This window comes from Antechinus flavipes, chromosome 2 (genome assembly GCF_016432865.1).
Source record: "Antechinus flavipes isolate AdamAnt ecotype Samford, QLD, Australia chromosome 2, AdamAnt_v2, whole genome shotgun sequence".
Taxonomy (NCBI): Eukaryota; Metazoa; Chordata; class Mammalia; order Dasyuromorphia; family Dasyuridae; genus Antechinus; species Antechinus flavipes.
In genome coordinates, this window is record NC_067399.1 from 237,262,453 (window position 1) to 237,283,521 (window position 21,069).

General features: G+C 32.2%; 1 protein-coding gene and 1 long non-coding RNA gene across 3 annotated transcripts in view; both read right to left on the reverse strand.

Annotated features, from left to right (window-relative positions):
• LOC127548918 (uncharacterized) overlaps window positions 1-21,069 on the reverse strand; it is a 444,700-nt gene that overhangs the window by 405,398 nt on the left and 18,233 nt on the right. The window lies entirely within an intron of this gene.
• The window catches only part of DPM1 (dolichyl-phosphate mannosyltransferase subunit 1, catalytic), a 28,882-nt gene that overhangs the window by 3,279 nt on the left and 4,534 nt on the right, over window positions 1-21,069 (reverse strand). The window contains exons 2-7 of one of the 2 annotated variants that reach the window (XM_051976595.1): window positions 19,805-19,904; window positions 16,000-16,033; window positions 6,244-6,320; window positions 6,124-6,149; window positions 5,856-5,951; window positions 3,125-3,190 (exon numbers count right to left, since the gene is read on the reverse strand). In XM_051976595.1, the coding sequence (XP_051832555.1) occupies window positions 3,125-3,190; window positions 5,856-5,951; window positions 6,124-6,149; window positions 6,244-6,320; window positions 16,000-16,033; window positions 19,805-19,904 (399 nt within the window). Of the gene's footprint in view, window positions 1-3,124; window positions 3,194-5,855; window positions 5,952-6,123; window positions 6,150-6,243; window positions 6,321-15,999; window positions 16,034-19,804; window positions 19,905-21,069 lie in introns of both variants that reach the window. The other variant, XM_051976594.1, reaches the window with a different exon arrangement.

A 21,069-nucleotide genomic window follows, 5' to 3' on the forward strand; every position in this document is an offset into this window, starting at 1 on the left:
AATTAGGCATGCTATTTGCTATTTCATTCATTTATCCAAGCACTGGCTAATGGCTTACTTAGAATTTGGCAGGCACTTGATTCCACAAAAACCCAATGCAAAACAGTATAGAAACATTCTAAACACACAAAAAAATAAGACCTTCGGATTACCATATCCTTTACCTATATGGCTATTCCTAAGCATAAAGCACAAATATATTCCTTGGGGATCTTCCTTTCTATCAAGTCACTACTTAGCTCTGAAAGATATGACCTCTAATATCCATTTTTGAACTGAATTTGCTCATATAGCAATAAGAAACTGGGTTAATCATAATGACTCCCTGAATTATTTTCTCTTTTTGAAAGTTATGTATGAAAGATATGACTGGACCTATCAGAAACACTCAAATAAAACTGACGAAAACAATATAGCTCATACATAAATCAAAATTTTATCAATAAAACCATTCTGTTTTTCTATTGGCTTAGATTAAAATAAAACCCTTCTGAACTGTGTCTGATTTTACATAGTTTTCAATTGACAATGGTATATAGCATTTTAGCTTCAAAATTCTTAACAGAAGGTTTTGGCCAATAAAAATGTAGAAATTAGGAGAACTAGCCTGTATTAATCTTATAAACAAATCAAGAGTTGGAGCTTTTAAAACTTAAGGTTTTCTTTAAAAAAAATAACATTTATAACTGCATTAAAAACTACCCTAAAATCTATAGTAGTCAATGAAACTAAAGTAAACTTGAGGAAAAAGAACTTAGTCTTGGAGTAAAATGAATAAGCATTTTTTTTAAAGCTTTAGGGATGACAAAATAGCAGTGTGATTCCCTTAGTCACTTGGCACCATCACATCAAATAGTTTATAGAAATAGTAAGGTACAATTGATAATATGGATTTGAAATCAGAGAATATGGGTTCAAATGCCAGATCTGTTATTTACTAGTTGTATGATTTTAGAGAAGTCACTTAGCAAACTTCCTGGGATGGAGCCAAAATGGTGGAATGAAATCAGGAAGCTGCTCAAGTTCTCCCAGTCTCCCTTGAAAACCTCCGGAAACCAAACCAAACAGTCTGATGGAATGAAACCACTCTACAACTCAAGATAGACTGCAAAAACTTCAAGAAAGTTCAGCATCACTAGGGTAAAAAGGGTATTGAGCTCAGCTCAGCTCAGCCAGACTCTAGGAAAGCCAATGTTTTAATCAGCGGCTAAGACCATCAGTCCTGGCTCAGTAGAGGGGGAGATGGGAGTGGGATGGGAGACAGCTTCCAGTCCCAGGTCAGAAGGCAAACTCTGGGAAACCAGGTTCCTGAACAGAGCAGGCAAAGCTCCCCCTCTACAAACAAAGGGGCCTTTGTGCTCAAAACCAAGACTCAGAGCTGCATAGGAACTTTGGGGCAGTGCGCCCTTTACTCCAGAATACCAAAAGAGAAGGAAAGAAAATGAGCAAGAAACAGAAAAGAAAAAACCTTGACCACAGAAAGCTACTATGGTGACCAAGATACCAACTCAGATGAAGACAAAACGTCCATAAAAGAAATCTCAAAGAGTGATATGAATTGCTCTCAAATCCCAACTTCTTGAAAGTGCTCATAAAAGACTTTTAAAAGGAAAATAAGAGAAGTAGAAGAAAAAAATGAGAAAAGAAGTAAGAGGTATACAAGACAGAATCAATAGTTTAGAAAAGAAAGGCAATTCCTTAAAAAATACAATTGGCCAAATGAAAAAAAATCCACTCAAGAAAACAACACCTTCAAAAGTAGAATTAACCAAATAGAGATACAAAAGCTAACTGAAGAAAATCACACACTAAAAACTAGAACGTGACAAATGAAGGCTAAATGATTCTATGAGACATGAAGAATCAGTCAAACAAACTAAAAAAAAAAGGGGGGGGAAATGGTAGAAAATGTGAAATATCATTAGGAAAATGGCCAACCTGGAAAATATATCTAGAAAAGACAATTTTAAAATTATCAATCTACCTGAAGGCCATGACCAAAAAAAGAGCCTGGAAAGCATTCTTCAAGAGAAGAACATCAAGGAAAATTGTCCCGATATTCCAGAAACAGAGGGAAAATACTTATTGAAAGAATCCATTCATCACCTTCAGAAAGAGATCCCACAAGGAAAACTCTAAGGAACAATTGAAAAACTCCTGAAGTATAATCTCAAGGAAAAAATACTGCAAGGTGCCAGACAAAAACAATTCAAATATCAAGGAGCAACAGTTAGGATTACTCAGGATCTGACAACTTCTACAATAAAATCACAACCAAGAATTAATTATCCAGTGAGACTCAGCATCATCTTTCAAGAGAGGCAACAGATTTTCAATGAAGGAAAAGACTTTCAATTGTTTCTACTGAGAAGTCATGTAACACTTCTGTAGGATTCAGTTTCCTCATTTATTAAATGAGAAGGGCCAGGCTAAATGCCCTTTAAGGTCCCTTCTATCCCTAAGTCTATGGCCTTTGTAGCAGATCAGAAAATATAAAGAAAAAAGATCAGAAGGCATTTAGGTCTATTTAGAATTTTTCTTAAAATTACAAATAAGAGAACAACAAAGCTCAATAAAAATATTCAAAATAAGCTCAACATGCTTTTCTAGGGCAATATTTTGACATACAGGTTTAAATTGTGAGAAAATACAAATCTAACTAAGATGTAGCTTATGGTTATGCTATCCTTAACAGAAAGACACTCATTCCATGCAGTTAATTGAAATGTTAAGGATCACAAGATGTTTAATCTTGTACCTTGTCCATCTACCTATGAAGTATGTCTAGAGGGATGCTTTAACATCTCATATGGCATTCTTGTAGAATATATCTTTATTTAGCTATATTTTCCTACAAATATAGCTATATAACTATATTTAGCTATATTTCATGACAGATATGAACTCCAGGATCTAATAACATTAGTAATATAAAAAATCTAATGGATTTGGATAAGAGAGGAAGGGCAAATAAATTGTTGGATAACGAGTGTTTTCCATGTAATGATATAGTTATTGATTAAGGTATCAAATATATTTCATACTTAAGTGTAATATATTAAAGATTAAGTATAATGTAATAACTTAATATTATACAATAATAAAATTTAGGAGTATACTGTACCTGAAACTTCCAGTTAAGTCTGAAACTCCTGGCCTCAGCAAAATTTGAGTTAAGAAGTTGGCTGCTCTGCTGCCAAATAAAATATCCAAAATTTTTATTTCAAAATTGAAAAGAAGTTGTCACAACAAAATTTAAGATATGGAAATATCAATCATACATACTGATTAATATCTGAGTGACATTAACTGTAACATAAATAAATTTATGCTTTCAGATTAAACATAAATCATTTACTACCTTACTTAACGAACCTTTAATGGTTAAAAAAAAATTTAAGAAGATGGGGATATTTGTCTCATAAAAATATTTTCTGGTCAGTAAAAGATGTGACATTGTCCATTTTTAAAAACAGAAATTCAAGTTGCTGTTCAAAAAATTACGTATAAGGATTTCTCCTCTCCCATCAGGCATCTAAATTAAAACTTATTTCAAAACAATTCTATTAATGTACGCTTACATTCTTATTCTAGAGAATAATTATTAAACAAGGAGAAATGAGGTAACTTGAATAGCATGCTTTAACTTTCTAATGTATAATCTAATGTGAATGATTGCTAAGAAGTAGTGTAAAAAGGCAGGTTCATCACTTGTCCAGAGTGAGGGAGACAACAGATAGCTTTCAGTGCTGTATGCATAGCCATAAAATCAATAAACTAGTATTAAGTGTTTACTAGGTATCGAGCAGTTTTTCAGTTGTGCCCACCCTTCGTGACCCAGTTTGGGGCTTTCTTGGCAAAGATATTAGAGTAATTTGCAGTTTCCTTCTCCAACTCATTTTGTTGATGAAGAGCAGAGACATAAGGATGAGTGACTTGCCCAGGATTACACGGCTAATATGTTTCTGAAGTCAGAATTGAACTGAAATGAGTCTTCTAGGCTTTACTTACCGGTCCTCCAGCATCCTAGTAGTGCATTTAAAAAGTAATATAGTAGAAGAATCCAGCTGAATTAGAAAGGTAGGACAGGGTCTGCCCAAATGCTTAACAAAAGGGACCTTTGTCAGTTAAGTTAAAGAGCAATAGAGATGAATACAAACAAGAATTGGTACTCGGATTCCCCAACTCCCACTAGATAGGAAGCAAACGGAGGACAAGGACTTTCTATTTCCCCAGGGCCCAAGCCAAAAAACAAATTTGTTGATTTGAACTAGCATACAAAGGATTTAAGGGGAAAAAAAAAAACTGCCCTTTAAAAAATTTACATCTAAAGGCCTAGTTCTAACCAGGACAAATCACTCATTTGCATGCTTTTTGGAAAATTGGGAGTGGTTTCTTTGTGTTGCAGGCTAATACATTTGGAAGGGATGAGCTTTTAGCACAGATAAATAGAATTGAATTCCAAGTTAAAAGCTATGAATAGTTCATTAGCATTTCAAAAATGTACCAGGGCCAATAGAAAGTGTTCTGAAAACCAATACAAAGTTGTTTGTCTTCCCCCCCCCCCCCCAGGCTTTGGGAAACAAGTTTTCCCTTTTCCTAGGGAAAGTTATTTTTCTTGGGCTACAAAGATAGGGATCAGACTTTTGATTTCCTGGATAAATCCAACTTCAGAAAGAGGAATCAAAACAACTCAAAAAGTCTCGGTAAATTTAAGTCTTTAAATGATCTCTCTAGGGCTAAAGCACTAGTCTGAGTATAAAAGCAGGACTTTAAGTAGGTTTTAATCCATTCCTCAGTGGCTGCCTTTCAAATCATCTAATAGTAAGCAAACATCAATTTACCTTCGGAAGCTTAGAGATATGAAAGGCAACTAACTGTAGTAAAATGATAGAAAATTTTAAAACATGTCAGAATAAAAACATCTTTTTTAATATCTGAAACAGAATCCAGGCAAATAATTAGTGATATATTTAAAGTAAGTAGTTTTAAAAGAAAAAAAAATTTTTTTTGGTATATACTTAAAAACTATTACAGAATCAAACATTTAGGCTTATTTGCCCAATAAATTAAATGGATTAGATTCAAAAGCAACTTATTAGCTAGCTTGTAATAGAACAAAAGCAAAACTTCTGAATCAAAAGTAATTGAATGTAATTGCCATAGCATTAATTCTACTGTCAGTGAAATTATAGAGGTGTAGTTCAATTGTCTCCATTGATAATTAACAAAATCAGCATCATAGAAGTTATTAACAGAGCTAGGACAATAACCCAGATCCACAAAAAAGTTAGTGGAGTTTAAGTAGTCACTGATGAAATTTAAAATATTTTATGCATATTTAAGAAACCAACTTAAGACTAAAAACTATGATATAATTTAGGAAATAAAAACATTAAATTTTTAGGGTTTAGTTAAATGTTCCATTCAAAAATTTTGCACTGAATTTTCCCTAGCTAAAAAGTCCTCACATCAATTAATATTATATTATTTATGCTATTTTAAAATTTTATTTTTTTAATATATCTTTTTATTTACAAAACATATGCAGGGATAATTTTTTCAACATTGACACTTGCAAAACCTTCGGTTCCAAAATTTCCCCTCTTTTCCCTGATCCCTTCTCCCCTAGATGGCAGGTAGTCCAATATACGTTAAATATTATTTTTTTTTTAGTTTTTTATAATAGGAAAAATTATTCTATAAAGTGTGATACCTCAATGGAAAGTTAAGTTCTGGGGAAGTTCCATGTATAGATGGAAAAGTATAAGTACTTTTTTGCTTTTTAAAATAGAAGATTCAACTAACAAAAAATAAAAATAAAAATTACTTTACAAACTACTAAAGCTATATACCTGATAATTTTTCTCTTCAAATCCCAGCCATAGACACCTCCATTTCCTTTGTAGCGAGTTCCAGAAACAATGTCAAAATTACCTTCTTTTTGCTTCCTACAAGAAATACACATTAGGTAACAATTTATAAAAGCTATCACAACTTTTTTTTTACAATATAAAAATATTAAATATTTGAAACTGGTGTAAAACTGACGGGGCAGTTAAAGTTATATTTAAATTTTAATAATTTATTATAATTTTCCCAAATATTAGAAATATAACCTACCTAATGAACTCTGGAATGAATTTTGGCTGTAATTTAGGGGAAAAAAATAAAGCAGTAAGTAAAATGAAGTCAAACTTCTAGAGCTAACATAAACAAATTTTCAAAGAAAAAAACACTTACATGATGTGAGAGATCAGCATCCATAATAATAATGAAGTTTCCTGTTGCATGCTGCATTCCATGAATATAAGCTGTTCCTGATAGCAGAAGTTTAAGTTATTCAATTCTTGGTGACTTTACAGTTAAACTATCAAAAAAGGCAAAAACTTAAGCACAAATCAACATTTTAAAAAAAGATACACATATAAATTAGTGGTAAGTTTTCAACTTAGATACATTCCAGATGTATTCATTTAAAGCTAATTTTTTTAACAAGAAGAAAATTTTATTTACTTTTTAATATCATCACTTCCCAATGATGCACCAGGCTACAGGCCCTCCTTTATTAAGAAAAAGTTAAGCAAAACATATTGACACATCACCATATCAAAATGTTGCAGTTTTAACTCATAGATTACTACCTCACTAGTCAGAAGAGAACTAAGTTTTCCCCTCCAATATGTAAATCTACTTATATATATAAAAAGGAACAGAGATGATATATACAATTATCCAAGTTATCTACTATAATTCTAAAGTTAGCAAAGGGTAAAAATCTTCAACTTAAAACTTAAGATGTTAGGAAAGACACAAAAAGGCAGAATAACAACTCATTATTAATATAACATTTTAAGACTTACAAAATAATTTACTCAAAATAATCACATGAGATACATTTATATAAGTATTATTATAATTTCATAAATAAGGAAACTAATGTGCCAAGATTTTAAGTGGCTTTTTCATAATCAAACAGCTATGAATTTGTTAGAAGCAGAATCTAACCCAGTTCTTCTGAGTATAGGCTTCGACCTGCATTGCCTGGCTGCATCAAAGGAGTATCAACATTATTTGATTTTTCTGCCTCATACTTAGATATGTGGGTAAACCTAGGTTTTTGAAGGCCAATATAAGCCAAGAGAGAAAGGCTGTGAGTCTTGGTGACGCAGACTGAGTCTGCTGAGGATTAGATTTACTTAAGTATGGTAAGATTAGTTATCAGAAGAACAGCTATTAGGTGACATATTCTCTGGCTGTGGGTGTGAACCATGAAACAGATAAAAATACAAAATAGTTGTCAGTCTTAGGAGGTCCCATTTCATTTTTGTGGTGGCAGTAAAGAGCCATCTATTAAGAATCATTCAGGTTTCAGTCCATCCATAGATATTATTTTTATTTTTTATAATCTCATATTTAGAAAGCCAACAACCAATACTACCAGAAGTTCTGTGATGGTAAAGAGTTTGATGTAAAAAGAACAATGAATCATACAGGATACTAGAAAATATAGTTTGGGGCAAAGGCTTTTGGACTAAAGTTGCAAGTTAAAATAACTTTGAGATGCCATCTCACACTTACGAGATTGGCTAAATCAGGGATCCTCAAACTTTTTAAATAGGGGGGCCAGTTCACTGTCCCTCAGACTGTTGGAGGGTCTGACTATAGTAAAAACAAAAACTTTGTTTTGTGGGCCTTTAGATAAAGAAACTTCATAGCCCTGGATGAGGGGGATAATAGTCCTTAGCTGCTGCATCTGGCCCGTGGGCTGTAGTTTGAGGACCCCTGCTGCTAAATTGACAGAAAGGGAAGATAACAAATGTTGGAAGGCACATGAAAAAGTTAGCATTGAAAAGTAGAATACTTAGGCAGAATTGTAATTTTTATTATATTGGCTCAGCCCAACCATGAACAATATTTCTCCAATTATTTAAGTTTTGATTTTATTTGTATAAAAAGTGTTTTATAATTATGTTTTGTTAATTATGTTCATAGTTCCTGAATTTATCTTGGCAAGTCTACTCTTAGGTATTTTATATTGTCTTTGGTTATTTTAAATAAATTATCTCAACTCTCTCTTCCTGAAGGGCTTTGTTGGTAATATATTGAAATGCTGATGACTTATGGTTTATTTTATAACCTTCTACTCTGCTAAAATTATTCTACTATTTTTTTAGTTGAATCTCTAGATTTTTCAAGCTTATCATATCACCTTTAAAAAGGGACAAGTTTTATTTTCTCATTATCCATTCTGATTCCTTCAACTTTTTTATTGTTATTGCTAGCATTTCTAGTACAATACTAAATGATACTGGTGCTGATGGGCATCCTTGTTTCACTCCTGATCTTATTGTAAGAGTTCTAACTTATCTCCATTACAAATACTGTTCACTGATACTTCTTGTAGGTAAATGCTTATTATCACATTAGGGAAAAATTCATTTATTTTTAATAAGGAGTATTGGATTTTGTCAAAAGCTTTTTCTGAAACTATAATCATGTGATTTACTTATATAATTAAATATGTTAATAGTTTTCCTTATATTGAACCAATCCCACATCCCTGGTGCGTGTATGTGTGTATAAAAATAAAACTTGGTCATATTATATATTCTTTGTGATATAATGTTAGTCTCCTAGGTTAGCACTTATGATGTTTTACATCAATATTTATTAGTGAAACTAGCCTATTGTTTTCTTCTATTACTGATCTTCCTGGTTTGGCTATCAGCACAATATTTATTCCATAAAAGGAATTTGGTATAACACTTTCTTTGCCTATTATTTATAATTTATTTAATATTAGAAGTTAGGTGATTTTTAAAGATTGGATAGAATTAATTTGCAAATCCATCTGGTCCTGATGTTTTCTTCTTAGGAAGTTCATTTATGGCCTACTCAATATCTTTTCCTAAAATAGGTTCATTTTGATATTGTTTTTTCTTCTATTAACCTGAGCAGTTTATATTTTTTGTAAATATTCTTCCATTTTAAAATTTATTAGCATATAATTGGGCAAAACAACTTCTAATTTTTCATCTCCATTAGGTATGGATTAACCCTTTATTTTTGATAATGATTTGGTTTTCTTCTCTCTGTTTTCAATCATACTAATCAATGGTTTATTATTTTTTTTCATAAAACATCTAGTTTTATTTATTAATTTGGTGGTTTTCTTATTCATTTTTATTAATCTTTAATTTTCAGGATTTCCAATTTGGAATTTAGTTGAAGATTTTTAACTTGTTCCTTCTCTAGTTTTTTAATTGTATACGTGCTCTTCTTTATTATACTGATGTAAGCATTTAGACACATAAATTTTCTTCTGATTACTGCTTTTGTCAAGTCCCATTATTTTTGATTGTTTTGATTGTTTGATTGGTTAATAAAAATTGTTTCTACAATTTCTCTGACCCACTCATTCTTTAAAATTAGGTTATTTAGTTTCCAATTAATTTTTAATCAAATTTTTCCATGGTCTTTTATTAAATGTAATTTTTGTTGCATTATGATCTGAAAAGAATGCATTTAATTTCCCTGCATTTTATTATAAGCTTTTTATGCCCTAACATATGCTCAATTTTTGTAAAGGTGCCATATACCTCTAAAAAAGGAATATTCCTTTCTATTCCTATTCAGTTCTCTCCAGACATCTATCATATCTAGCTTATCTAACATTCTATTCATCAGCTTCACTTTCTTATTTTTTCTTAAATCTCTCATTATAGATCAATTCATCCCATTAAATGTTAAAATTATTTAGTTGTACATTCACTCCATTTCCTCCCACTGTTTATCCTTCTTTCAACCCTATCCCTTCTCAAAAGTTATTTCATTTCTGATCAATGCCTCCTTAATCCACACACTCTTCTAAGAGTCTCTCCCTTATTCTATCCCTTTATCCTCTTATTTCTCTGGTAAGATAAGACTTTTATACCCAAGTAGATGTATATGTTATTCCCTCTTTAACGCACTTCTGATGAGAATAAGGTTCCTGCGTTGTCTACTACCTATCCCATCTTCCCCTCCAGTGTAAAACTTCTTCTGTATGAAATAATTTGTTCCATTTTATATCCACCCAATTTTATTTTTTTGGATCATTCCAGCACAATTAATTTAACCCCAAACATTTTACTTATGTATACTCTAATTGCCATAATAATGATTATATTAAGAGTTACATTTCTCAGATAATTAGATGATTTAACCTAATTAAATCCCTTATTAGTCTTTCATGTTTATTCTCCTAATTCTCGTACTTGCAAGTCAATTTGCCTGTTCATTTCTGATCTTTCCCTCAAGAATGGTGGAAAATTCTGTTAATTATTAATTATCATTTTTTTTCCCTTGCAGGAATACACATAGCTTGGCTAAGTAAATTATTCTTGGTTGCAAACTCAGCTCTTTTGCTCTTCAGGATATCATATACCTTTGATATTTTACTGCAGAAGCTGTTAAATCTTGTGTTATTCTGACTATAGCTTCACAATATTTGAAATGTGTCCTTCTAACGTTTGTATTTTTTCCTTGACTTAGGATGATACTCAGCTATAATGTTCCTGTGAGCTTTCATTTTGCAATCTCAGGTGACTAATGAAATTTTTCAATTCCATTTTATCTTCTATTCCCCCTCCCTTGGGGGGGTTAAATGACTTACCCAGGGTCACACAGCTAGGAAATGTTATGTGTCTGAGATCAGATTTGAACTCAGGTCCTACTGACTTGAGGGCTGGTTCTCTATCCACTGCACCACTTAGCTGCCTCTTACCTTCTAGTTCTAAAACTTCAAGGCAATTTTCCCTAATGATTTCTTGAAATTTGGTGTTTAGATTCTTTTTATGTTCATGATTTTCAAGAGTCCAGCAATTCTTATATTACCTCTCTTCAAATTGTTTTTCAAATCAGTTGTTTTTCCAATGTTTTCTACATGTTTTCTTTTATTATTTCTTTTTATACTTTTCTCTGAAACTTTACAAGTAGCTGTTTTGACTTCATTGTCTTCTACTAAGATTCTTTCTCTGTTGTTTACTCATTTTTAAAAATGACTTCTTTCTTAAATGTTAACTTCCATGTCAGGATTAGGCTTTATTCCCAGGATGTAGGGAATAATGTCTCAGTCTTCAGGTTTTTCATGCTGTTGTTTTCAGAGCTCTTATCTGGTGGGGGTCTTTGACCTTTTTGGTTGTTCTAGCAAGTATGGTCATTCCTCTTCTGGTTTACATCTGAGTTTATAAATGATGTCAAGCACTCCTTTCCATCCTAAACCCTCCCATATTGCAAACGTTCTTATTTTCCAGAGTCCCCCAAACACTACCATCCTCCATTCTCCACTGGTTGTATCCATCTGCTTTGGAGATGAAACGCCTCTGCTAAAAAGGAGCAAAACCGGTCCTCTCCAAGAGAATCATGAGAAGGGCCCCCCATCCCTCTGCCACTGCACTCATAGACATGTGTCTGTGTCCCTAGGACTGGTATCCAGCATCAGCTGAAGCACCTCCCATCCCTACAATTTTCTGCTGATTAGCTGGCCACCCTCACTTCCCCACACACTGCAGGATACAAGACCAAGGACACAACTACCCCTATAGTTTACTGGTTGTTGGCCTGGCTACACCTGAATCAGGCCAGACTACTACCCCAGCAAGTCAGATCTTTTTCTAACATCTTCCCAAGTTGTCTTCGGAGGGATGACTACTGTATCTTGCCTTTTAATTATTTCCATTGCTCCAAAATTTACTTCCAGGCATTATTTTAAGTTATTTGCAACTAAAATCTCTTCCAAGACTTTCTTCTTTCTTTGGATGAATATTATCTCCTGGTGCTCCTCTCATCTTACAGAGTGGTCCTTTTTGCTTTCTTTTGCTGGATCTCCATTCGGGTTGTATCTATTAACTATGGGTTTTCTGTGGGACTCTACTCTGAGACCTCTTCTCTTTATCTCCAATGGATTCAATTATCATTTCTTTGGAGATGATTCTCAGATCTTTTTTCATCCAATCTTTATCTCTTTTCTGAGCTCCAGTCTCACATCTCTAATCGCCTCTCAGACATATCAAACTCAATGTTCCACAAATATCTTAAAACTCCATAAGCCCAAACTTAATCATTATTCTTTCTTCCAACCTTCCTCTCTTCTTGACTCTTCTACTGCTGTAGAAATCACCACCATCCTCACAACTCAGGTGTCATTGACTCCTTGTTCTCTCTCCTCTTCTCCATTCTGTGGCTGTCAAGTTATGTCCATTCTACTTTTTATAACACCTTCCCATAAATGCTCCCTGCCCTCTTTGGACACCACTCTGGTACCGACATACTATCTTACTGATTCCCTATTATAATAACTTTTCTGGTTGGCTTTCCTGCCTCAAATTTGTCCCCATGCTAATCTATCATTCACTCACCTATCAAACTGATCTTTCTAAATTAGGTTTGACCACGATACCATGCTAGTCAATAAACTCCAGCAGTTCCTTATCATCTCTAGAATCAAATTTAAAATCCAGTCTTTTTTTTTTTTTTGGCTGAGGCAATTGGGGTCAAGTGACTTGCCCAAGGTCATACAGGAAATGTTATGTGTCTGAGGCCAGATTTGACCTCAGGTCCTCCTGACTTCAGGGCCGGTGCTCTATCCACTTTGCCATCGAGCTGTTCCCACCTGTCTGGTTTATAAAGTCCATTACATCTCAGATACCAAATACTTAACAGAAATTTGATTCTTCTTCCTCCCATTTGACCACTTGCTTTTTCATTGTAGGTATGTTTGAGAACCACTATTTTTGATTCTTCTTTGGTTAGACTGCTTCTTTATAATAGTCTGAGGTCTGGGAATGCTATTACCTTTTGTCCTTACCTCTTTTCATTATTACCAGCCATATTTAAGATCTTTTATTCCTTTATATAGCTAGGTAGCATTTATATAGTGCTTTAATGTTTGCAAAATGTTTTTACAAATATCATCCCATTTTAAATTCACATTTAAGATGAGGAAAATGAGACAAAGAGGTCAAATGACTTGTCCAGCTATCTGAACCCAGATTTGTGTTCAGATCTTCCTGTCCCCAACACTTGTTCCCCCTCAATTGTACTGAGTTCTGTAAAGCATCCGTTTGATAATTTGATCGCTATAGAACTAAAATTATCAATTAACTTTGGTATTAGTCATTTTGGAACTATTAGCATGGCCCATTCATTAGCACTGAATATTCCTCCAGCCATTTAATTTTATTTAAAATATCTTTAAAGAGCATTTTGTAATTTAACTTATATATGTACTTTGGCAAAATAATTTCAAAATATTTATTTATGCATTTTGTGGTTACCTGGAATGGGACTTCCCTTTCTATTATTGCTTCCTGAATTTTGTTATTCTTTGAAAATGCTTGATATTTTGAAGATTTCTTTTGTATTCTGCAGCAAGGTTGAAGTTATTTGTTTTAATTGGTATTTTTGCTGATTTCTTAAATAAATCATCACACCATTACAAATAAAAATAATTTTCTCTCTTTTTAAAACTATTTATGCCTAGCCAAAAAAAAAAAAAAAAAGAGCTAACAAGGATAGGACATGTATATTATTGAAATCAACTATTTCCTAAACTTAATTAACATTTTATGAGCTTTAAAAAAATTCAACATAAAAAAATTTTAAATATACTTTTTTCTTTCTTTTTGCTGAGGCATTTGGGGTTAAGTGACTTGCCCAGGGTCACACAGTGTTAAGTGTCTGAGACCTGATTTCATGAAGTAATTTGTGTTATCTTCCATTTTCATGCTTACTGTCTTCTTTTCAATATTCTAGCAACCACACTGTTGGCTTTTTTGAAAAACAGGTATCATACACATTTTAAGTAAAAAAAAAAAATCTATAGGAAAACTACAGAGAAATAACAATAAAATCATGCTTTTAATTTTTTCTCTAATCTTATTGTGTATTGCTAACATTTCCAAAATTATATCAAATAACAGTGGAAAGAATGGGAATATTTGTTTTTTTCTAGAGATTCCACTAATATCCACATACCATGGAGTTAAGTGATAAGAAGAAAGTCTTTACACCCATCAAAATATTTATAGTAGCATTTTTTTGTGATAGGGAGGGGAGAATCACCTACTATGTGTCAGGCATTGGGCTTAGAACTTTTAGAGATCACCTCATTTGATCCTCACAATAATCCCAGTGAGGTGACATTATTATTATTTTACAATTGAGGAAACTGAGGTAAAATAGGCTAAGTGACTTGCTAAGTTAAAAAGGTATTAAGTTTCTCAGGTTGGTTTGAATCTAGGTCTTCCTGATTCTGAGATCAGTGCTCTATTCACTGAGCCACCAGCTGTTGCCTTCAATGACAAAGAATTAGGATTAGATTTAGCTTTGGCAGTCTTCTCATATTGTACTCAAATCCAAGGATACTGTCCTCCTTGATGTTATTGATATAAGACATACCATGTCCCAAATCCCAAAATTTTCACTGCCTAGAATGCTATTCCTTATCTCCACTTCCTGGCTTTCCCAAAATTAACTAAAATCCTACCTCCTCCAAGAAGCTTTTCCTGATCACTCTTAATATTAGTGCTTCTATTCCCTAAGGTTATCTTTAATTTACCCAGTATATATCTTGGTTGTCCATAGTTGTCTGCATTTCTTTCCCACATCAAGATGTGAATTCCTTAATGACAGGCATTGCTTCTTCATTTCTTTGACCTCTAGCACTTTTAGCACAGTATAAGCCCTTATTTACTGATTATCAGAGAAATGTATGATTAGAAATAATTATGGTCTAGTTATAAATTTAAAGAGCAAGAAATCGACAATGTATTCAAAGAATACAAGGAAAGGCCTCAATCACCTTGGGTGGACCATCTTGTAAATCTATAAAATATGGATCATAGTCACACAGGATAGGCAAGCATGGATGGATCATGTGACACAGTGCTGGAGATAATACTTCTCTTTTTGAAACCACAGATCCATTTAAGTATCAGAGTTAAAAACATTCATTCCATTCATATTTTACATGACTATGGAATCCTAAGTATAGGGGAAACAAAATATAAAAGCCTAAATTTTTAACTTATTTAAGAGTCATACAGAGAATGTAAGTGTTAAATATTTTCAATAATAATGAATACAGATAGTTCTTGCTTCACATAAATTCACATCCGGCAAATTTGACTACATAAAGAATTCTGAAAGAAATTCACGTTCAAAAATGTCTGTTAATTTTACTGCCCAGTAGGACTATGTGCTGTTTGTCTCCCCCCTTCCCTCTTCCTCTCCCCTTGTGACCTTTGGCTTGGTACTCCTCAAGCAAAACTAACCTCCCCCCAACCCCAACCCCCCCCCAAAACAAAACAAAACAAAACAAAACCTATGGTCACCACCAGATCAAAGACTTGGCTTGAGACCTTTGGAGCTGAGAGAGAACTTTGCCCCATTCTACCTACTTCTCTGCCTTCTATTCTTCTGTACATGATACTTTACATGAGTGTCCAAATGCCCCAGTGTTACAAGTTATTTTCTACTTTTATCCATGTTCAGCCTCTAAATGTACCTCAATTGTGTGCTTCCTGTCTCTTTCCCTTCCTCAAAAGTATGGGCAAATTTCATTATGTAAAAACCATTTTACACAGATCTACAGAATGATTCACTAACATAAAGCAAGAACTCTACATATATTTTAATAAAATTCAAATTTTATTCAACAAATTAAAATCATGTCCCTAAAACTATTCCCCATCAATGCCTTAAATTATGTGTTTTAAAAGCACACTATTTTTTTATTAAACCAAAAAAGCATAATTCAAAATTTTCTTTTTTCAGGATTATCAGGTGAGATATGAAAAAATTACATCATTTCAATTTAATTATGATTAGTTATTACCCAGTCTAAGATATTAGTTTTCTCTTGTCCTCAAATGAGGAAAAAAAAAATATTGTATAACTCTATAGTGATAAATACCAAGCATGTAAATTGAAACATTCTTCTTAATGACTACTTACCCAGTCCTAGCTTTTTAGCTCTAGGCCTTAGAAGCTGTAAGAATAAGAAAAAGTCATCAGACCTTATCTGTACTGCAGACAAATTCACATTAGTAAGTTACAGTTTAAAAATGCTAATTAAAAAAAACCCACAATAGAAATAATCTCATACTTTAGTATCTAGGTATGGTCAACAAATTTTAAATAGTGATATACTGAAGTACTGCTTCCCATTTTTTCTAGTCTGCCACAGGGAGGAGACAGAGGAAGCCGAGTGTAATACCTACTTAAGGTTGTGAACACAAAAATGGAAGCTAAAATTATAATCAGCTTATAATCAAGTCAATGAGCTCTGTAGTAAAAGTAATCAACTGAAGTACCAGAAGGACTTTTAAACCTTTTACAATATACTGGGAGGAAACATAAAATGCCCATATGTAGCATTTTCAAAGTTAAAAAATAATCTAAAAAAACTTTTTGTTACTTATGATTATATAATGTTTTGTTTCTACAAAATCTCTCTATAAAAAGGATAAAGTAGAATTAAGTATCATATACATATAAATAGGGTTACCTATAAAGGCAAGCTCCACTTTAAGAGAAAGTCAGATCTTGGGAACAGGGAACATAGGCATTACAAAACTGAACAATGTTCCTCTCAATCAGTGTTAACCTCCAGACATAGGAAGGAATGACTATTACTAATGTTAATGTTTGCTTGCTTCTCTTAGAAGTTGTCTTTTATGGCTTTACCATTCACAAATATGTCCAAATTCTTTTATTTCCTGCCTACATATATAATGAATTCCACGCTTATTTTTCACTGTGAAATAGTATTTTCTATTTAACTTTCCTAAATTTCACCACTGCATAATTCCTGTAGGTCATTTTTATCTACTCAATTCATTTAAACCTTTATTAAATACTGATTCTGAGTCTGAAATACCAAGATAAATAAGACAAGGTCTCTACCCTTAAAACTTTATAAAAAGACATACTCTCTTTATCATTCAGGACCAATTACAGTTTGTCTGAGTTCCAAACCAATATATAATTTAATTTTCAATATACCATTTACCAAACAACATTGTTCTTTAAGATATATGAAACTGGAATTATGAGAACCATAGGTTTTATAAAAGGCTGTCTTTTAAAATGTTTATATTTCCCTCTTTTTCCTAACTACTTCCCTAACAATTGGTTTGGACATAAGTAATTCTTATGATAAAGGCAGACATGGAACAAATCTGTTCCAATTTCTTTGAATTGTGTGCTTCTTATCAGTAATTTTAAACTTGTAAAGTTATTAAGAGTACAAGCTGTACAGGTATTTTCCAAGATAAATAAATGTGATATAGGAAAATGAAGATTGAAAAAAAGCTTTAAAAGTACTACTTTATTGCATTAAAAAAATCAGGTTCAATTTACCCAAAAAATAAATTTATGCACAAATTTTATACTAGAAATGTATCTAGCATTCCATATGAATTATATTTGCTGAGGTAATTATAAATGTAAGTAAAATTTATCAATAATATATAAATGCAAGAAAATTGTGTTTTTATTTACTATTTGTAACTCATTTTGAGATCTAACACATCAAATCCCAAATTTTTAGAGCACTATTTTATGACTGAAAGCATTACTCAACAGAAACAAGGAATAGGATTGGAATCAGAAGACCTAAGTTTAATTCCAGCTTTATTAATCATTATAATTTGTCATGCATTCAACTTTCCCCAGTGATTATTTTTCATACATATATAATTCATTACTTCAGGAGAAATAATATATCTCTACTATAATTTTCTTAATTAAGAAAATTACAAAAATAAAACTATTTTACTTCACGGTTACTATATTAATTATTGAAATTTTCAACAATTCTTAAGCAAAAATTTATTAAGCACCTATGTAATTGTTTAATTTTTCTAATTTAATCATCTTAGTTAAATTTTAAGATTAAGAACATTCCCCATCCACACGAGATTCACATTTAAAATCTTCAAATTATAGTAATTTAACAATGCCACTGGGCTCCACTACCTTATTAAACAACAAATATTTATTAAATGTTTCCTATGTGCCAGACCCTGGGAATACAAATACAAAGAATGAAACAATTGCTATTCTCAGGATGCCTGCCTCCTAACAGAGGAATCAAGGGTCTGTATATATGTACAATGCCTTTAGAGATACATAAATTTTTCTCTACATGTATATGTATATGTATATACATACACATACAAAATATAAAGAACAATTATAAACATATAAAAACAAGAAAGGTTGGGAGGAAGGGCACTAATAGTTGGGCTAGTTAAGAAAAAGAAAGTGGTGTTATATAAAAGGTGGTGCTTAAGTTGCATCTTTAAGGGAGAAAGGATTTCCATGAAGTGGTGGCTGAGGAGGAAGTGCATTGCAGGTATTCGTGATGACCAGTAAAGGCCTGGAGATGGGAAATGTAAGTCTGTGTATATACCCTTGTACAGAATTTCCTTTCCACAGAATTTAAGCTCCTTCAGAGGAAGGATTGTTTTGTTTTTAAATTTTTTATCTTCAGCACCTAGAACAGTGCTTTGAACTTATTAGGTATATAAATGAATGTGAACTAGTATGAAGTAAAGTACACTTCTGTCTACCAACATTATAAATTAGTTTTATTGTAGCACTTTAAGTATAATTTATTCATTCTAGATTTTTGTAATCATATTCAGTAAAATAAAATGTTATTAATATAAAGGTTGCAGGAAAGAAAAAGATTAAGTTATAAGACTTGAGTATGTAAATACAGACTTAGAATTGAGGGTATCCCAAATTACATATTATTCTGAAATGCAATAAAAGTTTTAGTTTATTATGTTCCAGAGGATTACATGGGAGATTAAAATAAAATACACAGAACTAGTAAAAGATGGAAGAAGAAAAAAAAGTAAAAAACTGGCTTCATAGTCAAGAAAACCTGGAATTAAATCTAGCTTTTGTCATACTCTGAACCTAGGGAATTCACAATTACTAAGACTATGTATTGTAGAAATTTGACAGCTATTAGTGGAAGGATTGGGGGGGTTTCTATATTAATGAAATCACAAGTCCATCCTCTATCCTTATAATAACTGTACACTATGGATACTTAAGTTAACTTCTTTACATAAAAAGAAAAATTTCATGGCCACTATCCCATGAAAGAGCTTGGTTTTAGTATTAATTCTGACATGATATAGCTATTAATAACAAAATTGCAATAAGACTTTTGGGGCCACTCTCTCTCTATAACAAACAGCTGATAAGGCATTCTGGTTGTTTAATGCTGTATATATACAACATTGAATATGTGGTGTAGAACGCTATCATTATTCTCTAAAAAGTTCTATGATGCCAATAGGGAAACTGATTTTAAAAGCAATGATCTCTGCTTTAAAGATCAGAGAATACATTCCATTAAAAAAAAAAAAAAAACCCAAAGTGAAGATTTAAAAAAACACAACATTCATCTATTATCTATTCCTTGTCACAAATCTCCTGCTGTTTTAAAAAACTCTGTCTTTAAAGAAGTATAAATGACCATGAAAATAAAAAGTTCACATAAGATCTGTGATGAACAATAAAAAGTTAAATTTCTCTATATTAAATATTTTTCTTGTAAAATCAAACATTTTTTAGTTCTAACTAAAAAACAAAAGAAGAAATAGCCCAGGTAGTTTTCACTTATTTATAAACTTTTTTATCTTTAGAAGTTCTGTAAATTAATTGAATATCAATACTACTCTCCAACTTTCCTGTAAATAAACAGAATATAGTTTAAAACAAATATAATTTAACTTACAATTTTATCTGGTCCATAGATCTTTTCCAACTGTTGAGCAACTTCCTGCGTCCCATCTGGACTGCCATCATCTATGACTATAATTTCATAGTTGTTTCCACTGAAATAAAAAAATATTTAAATTATTTACTAAAAAGAGAAAAAAAATGTTTAAATTGTAAACTATTCATGAGGAACACCATACAATTACAAAAGTAAATAGTAATATTTTACTCGAGTCATATTCTAATTGCCTAATAGAAAAGATGAAATTTTATCAAATATTCAGGACCAGCCTGATTATTTGTTGAAATAAATTACAGTTTCAGCTTTTCTTGTAACATAGAAAAGCTAAAAAGGTTTTTAATAGGCTCAACCCAATTAACATCATGGAAAATACTATAGCTAAGGTGTTAAAATTGTAAATAAGAAATTTTATTTGCTAGGCTTAGGGGAAGAGGGAGCAAGAGAACTATGTAATATAACCAAAGGGAGTATATTTCTTTAATAGGAAAGAAAACCTGAGAGACTGTGTGCACAGAGAAACCAATGTCTCCCCCCCCTCCCCCTGCCTTTCTCCCTCCTCCCCCCCTCCCCCCCCCCGGGAGAAATTTAGGCTATCACTGATTAAAACTATTTTTAAGAGGTATCACTTAAATATATAGAATTCCTGGACTGTTTCCCTAACATTAAATGCACTTAAAAGATGTATGAGTTTGTTGTACTCAATTTAAAAGGTGACACAAGTACTGTTTGTCTTGCTAACAAAACAAGTTATTTTTCAGCTACCCAGCTTCTGTTTTGTCTGCTTTGAGTGAAGATGGTGTCACGTGCAAGAATACACACCGTTTCTCTTTACATATCAGAAGCAAAGACATTTAGAACTCATGCTGAAAACCAGAGCTGAGCTTGATTCCATTCTTGGTGTGGGAGAAAAGAAAGGAGGATGGGCTAGGCTCTACACTGAAAATATCCAAGTATGTAAGCTTAACTGGTGGTTCCTGGATCTCACACTGGCATTGTTTGAACAGGTTTCTTATTTTTAAATTATTTTTTAAAGTTTTAAGCAACAGAATTGAAAGGAACTGAAATATATGGGACCTTCACAAGTGATACTTTTGCAAATAAGTTATTTTATAATTATGATAGTTAATATTTCCCAGATTAATTATTTTGATTCTTTAAGCAATTACATTGTCAATGCCAGACATTGCAAAGAACTCTGTTTAGTGCAAATAAGTTATTTTATAATTATGATAGTTAATATTTCCCAGATTAATTATTTT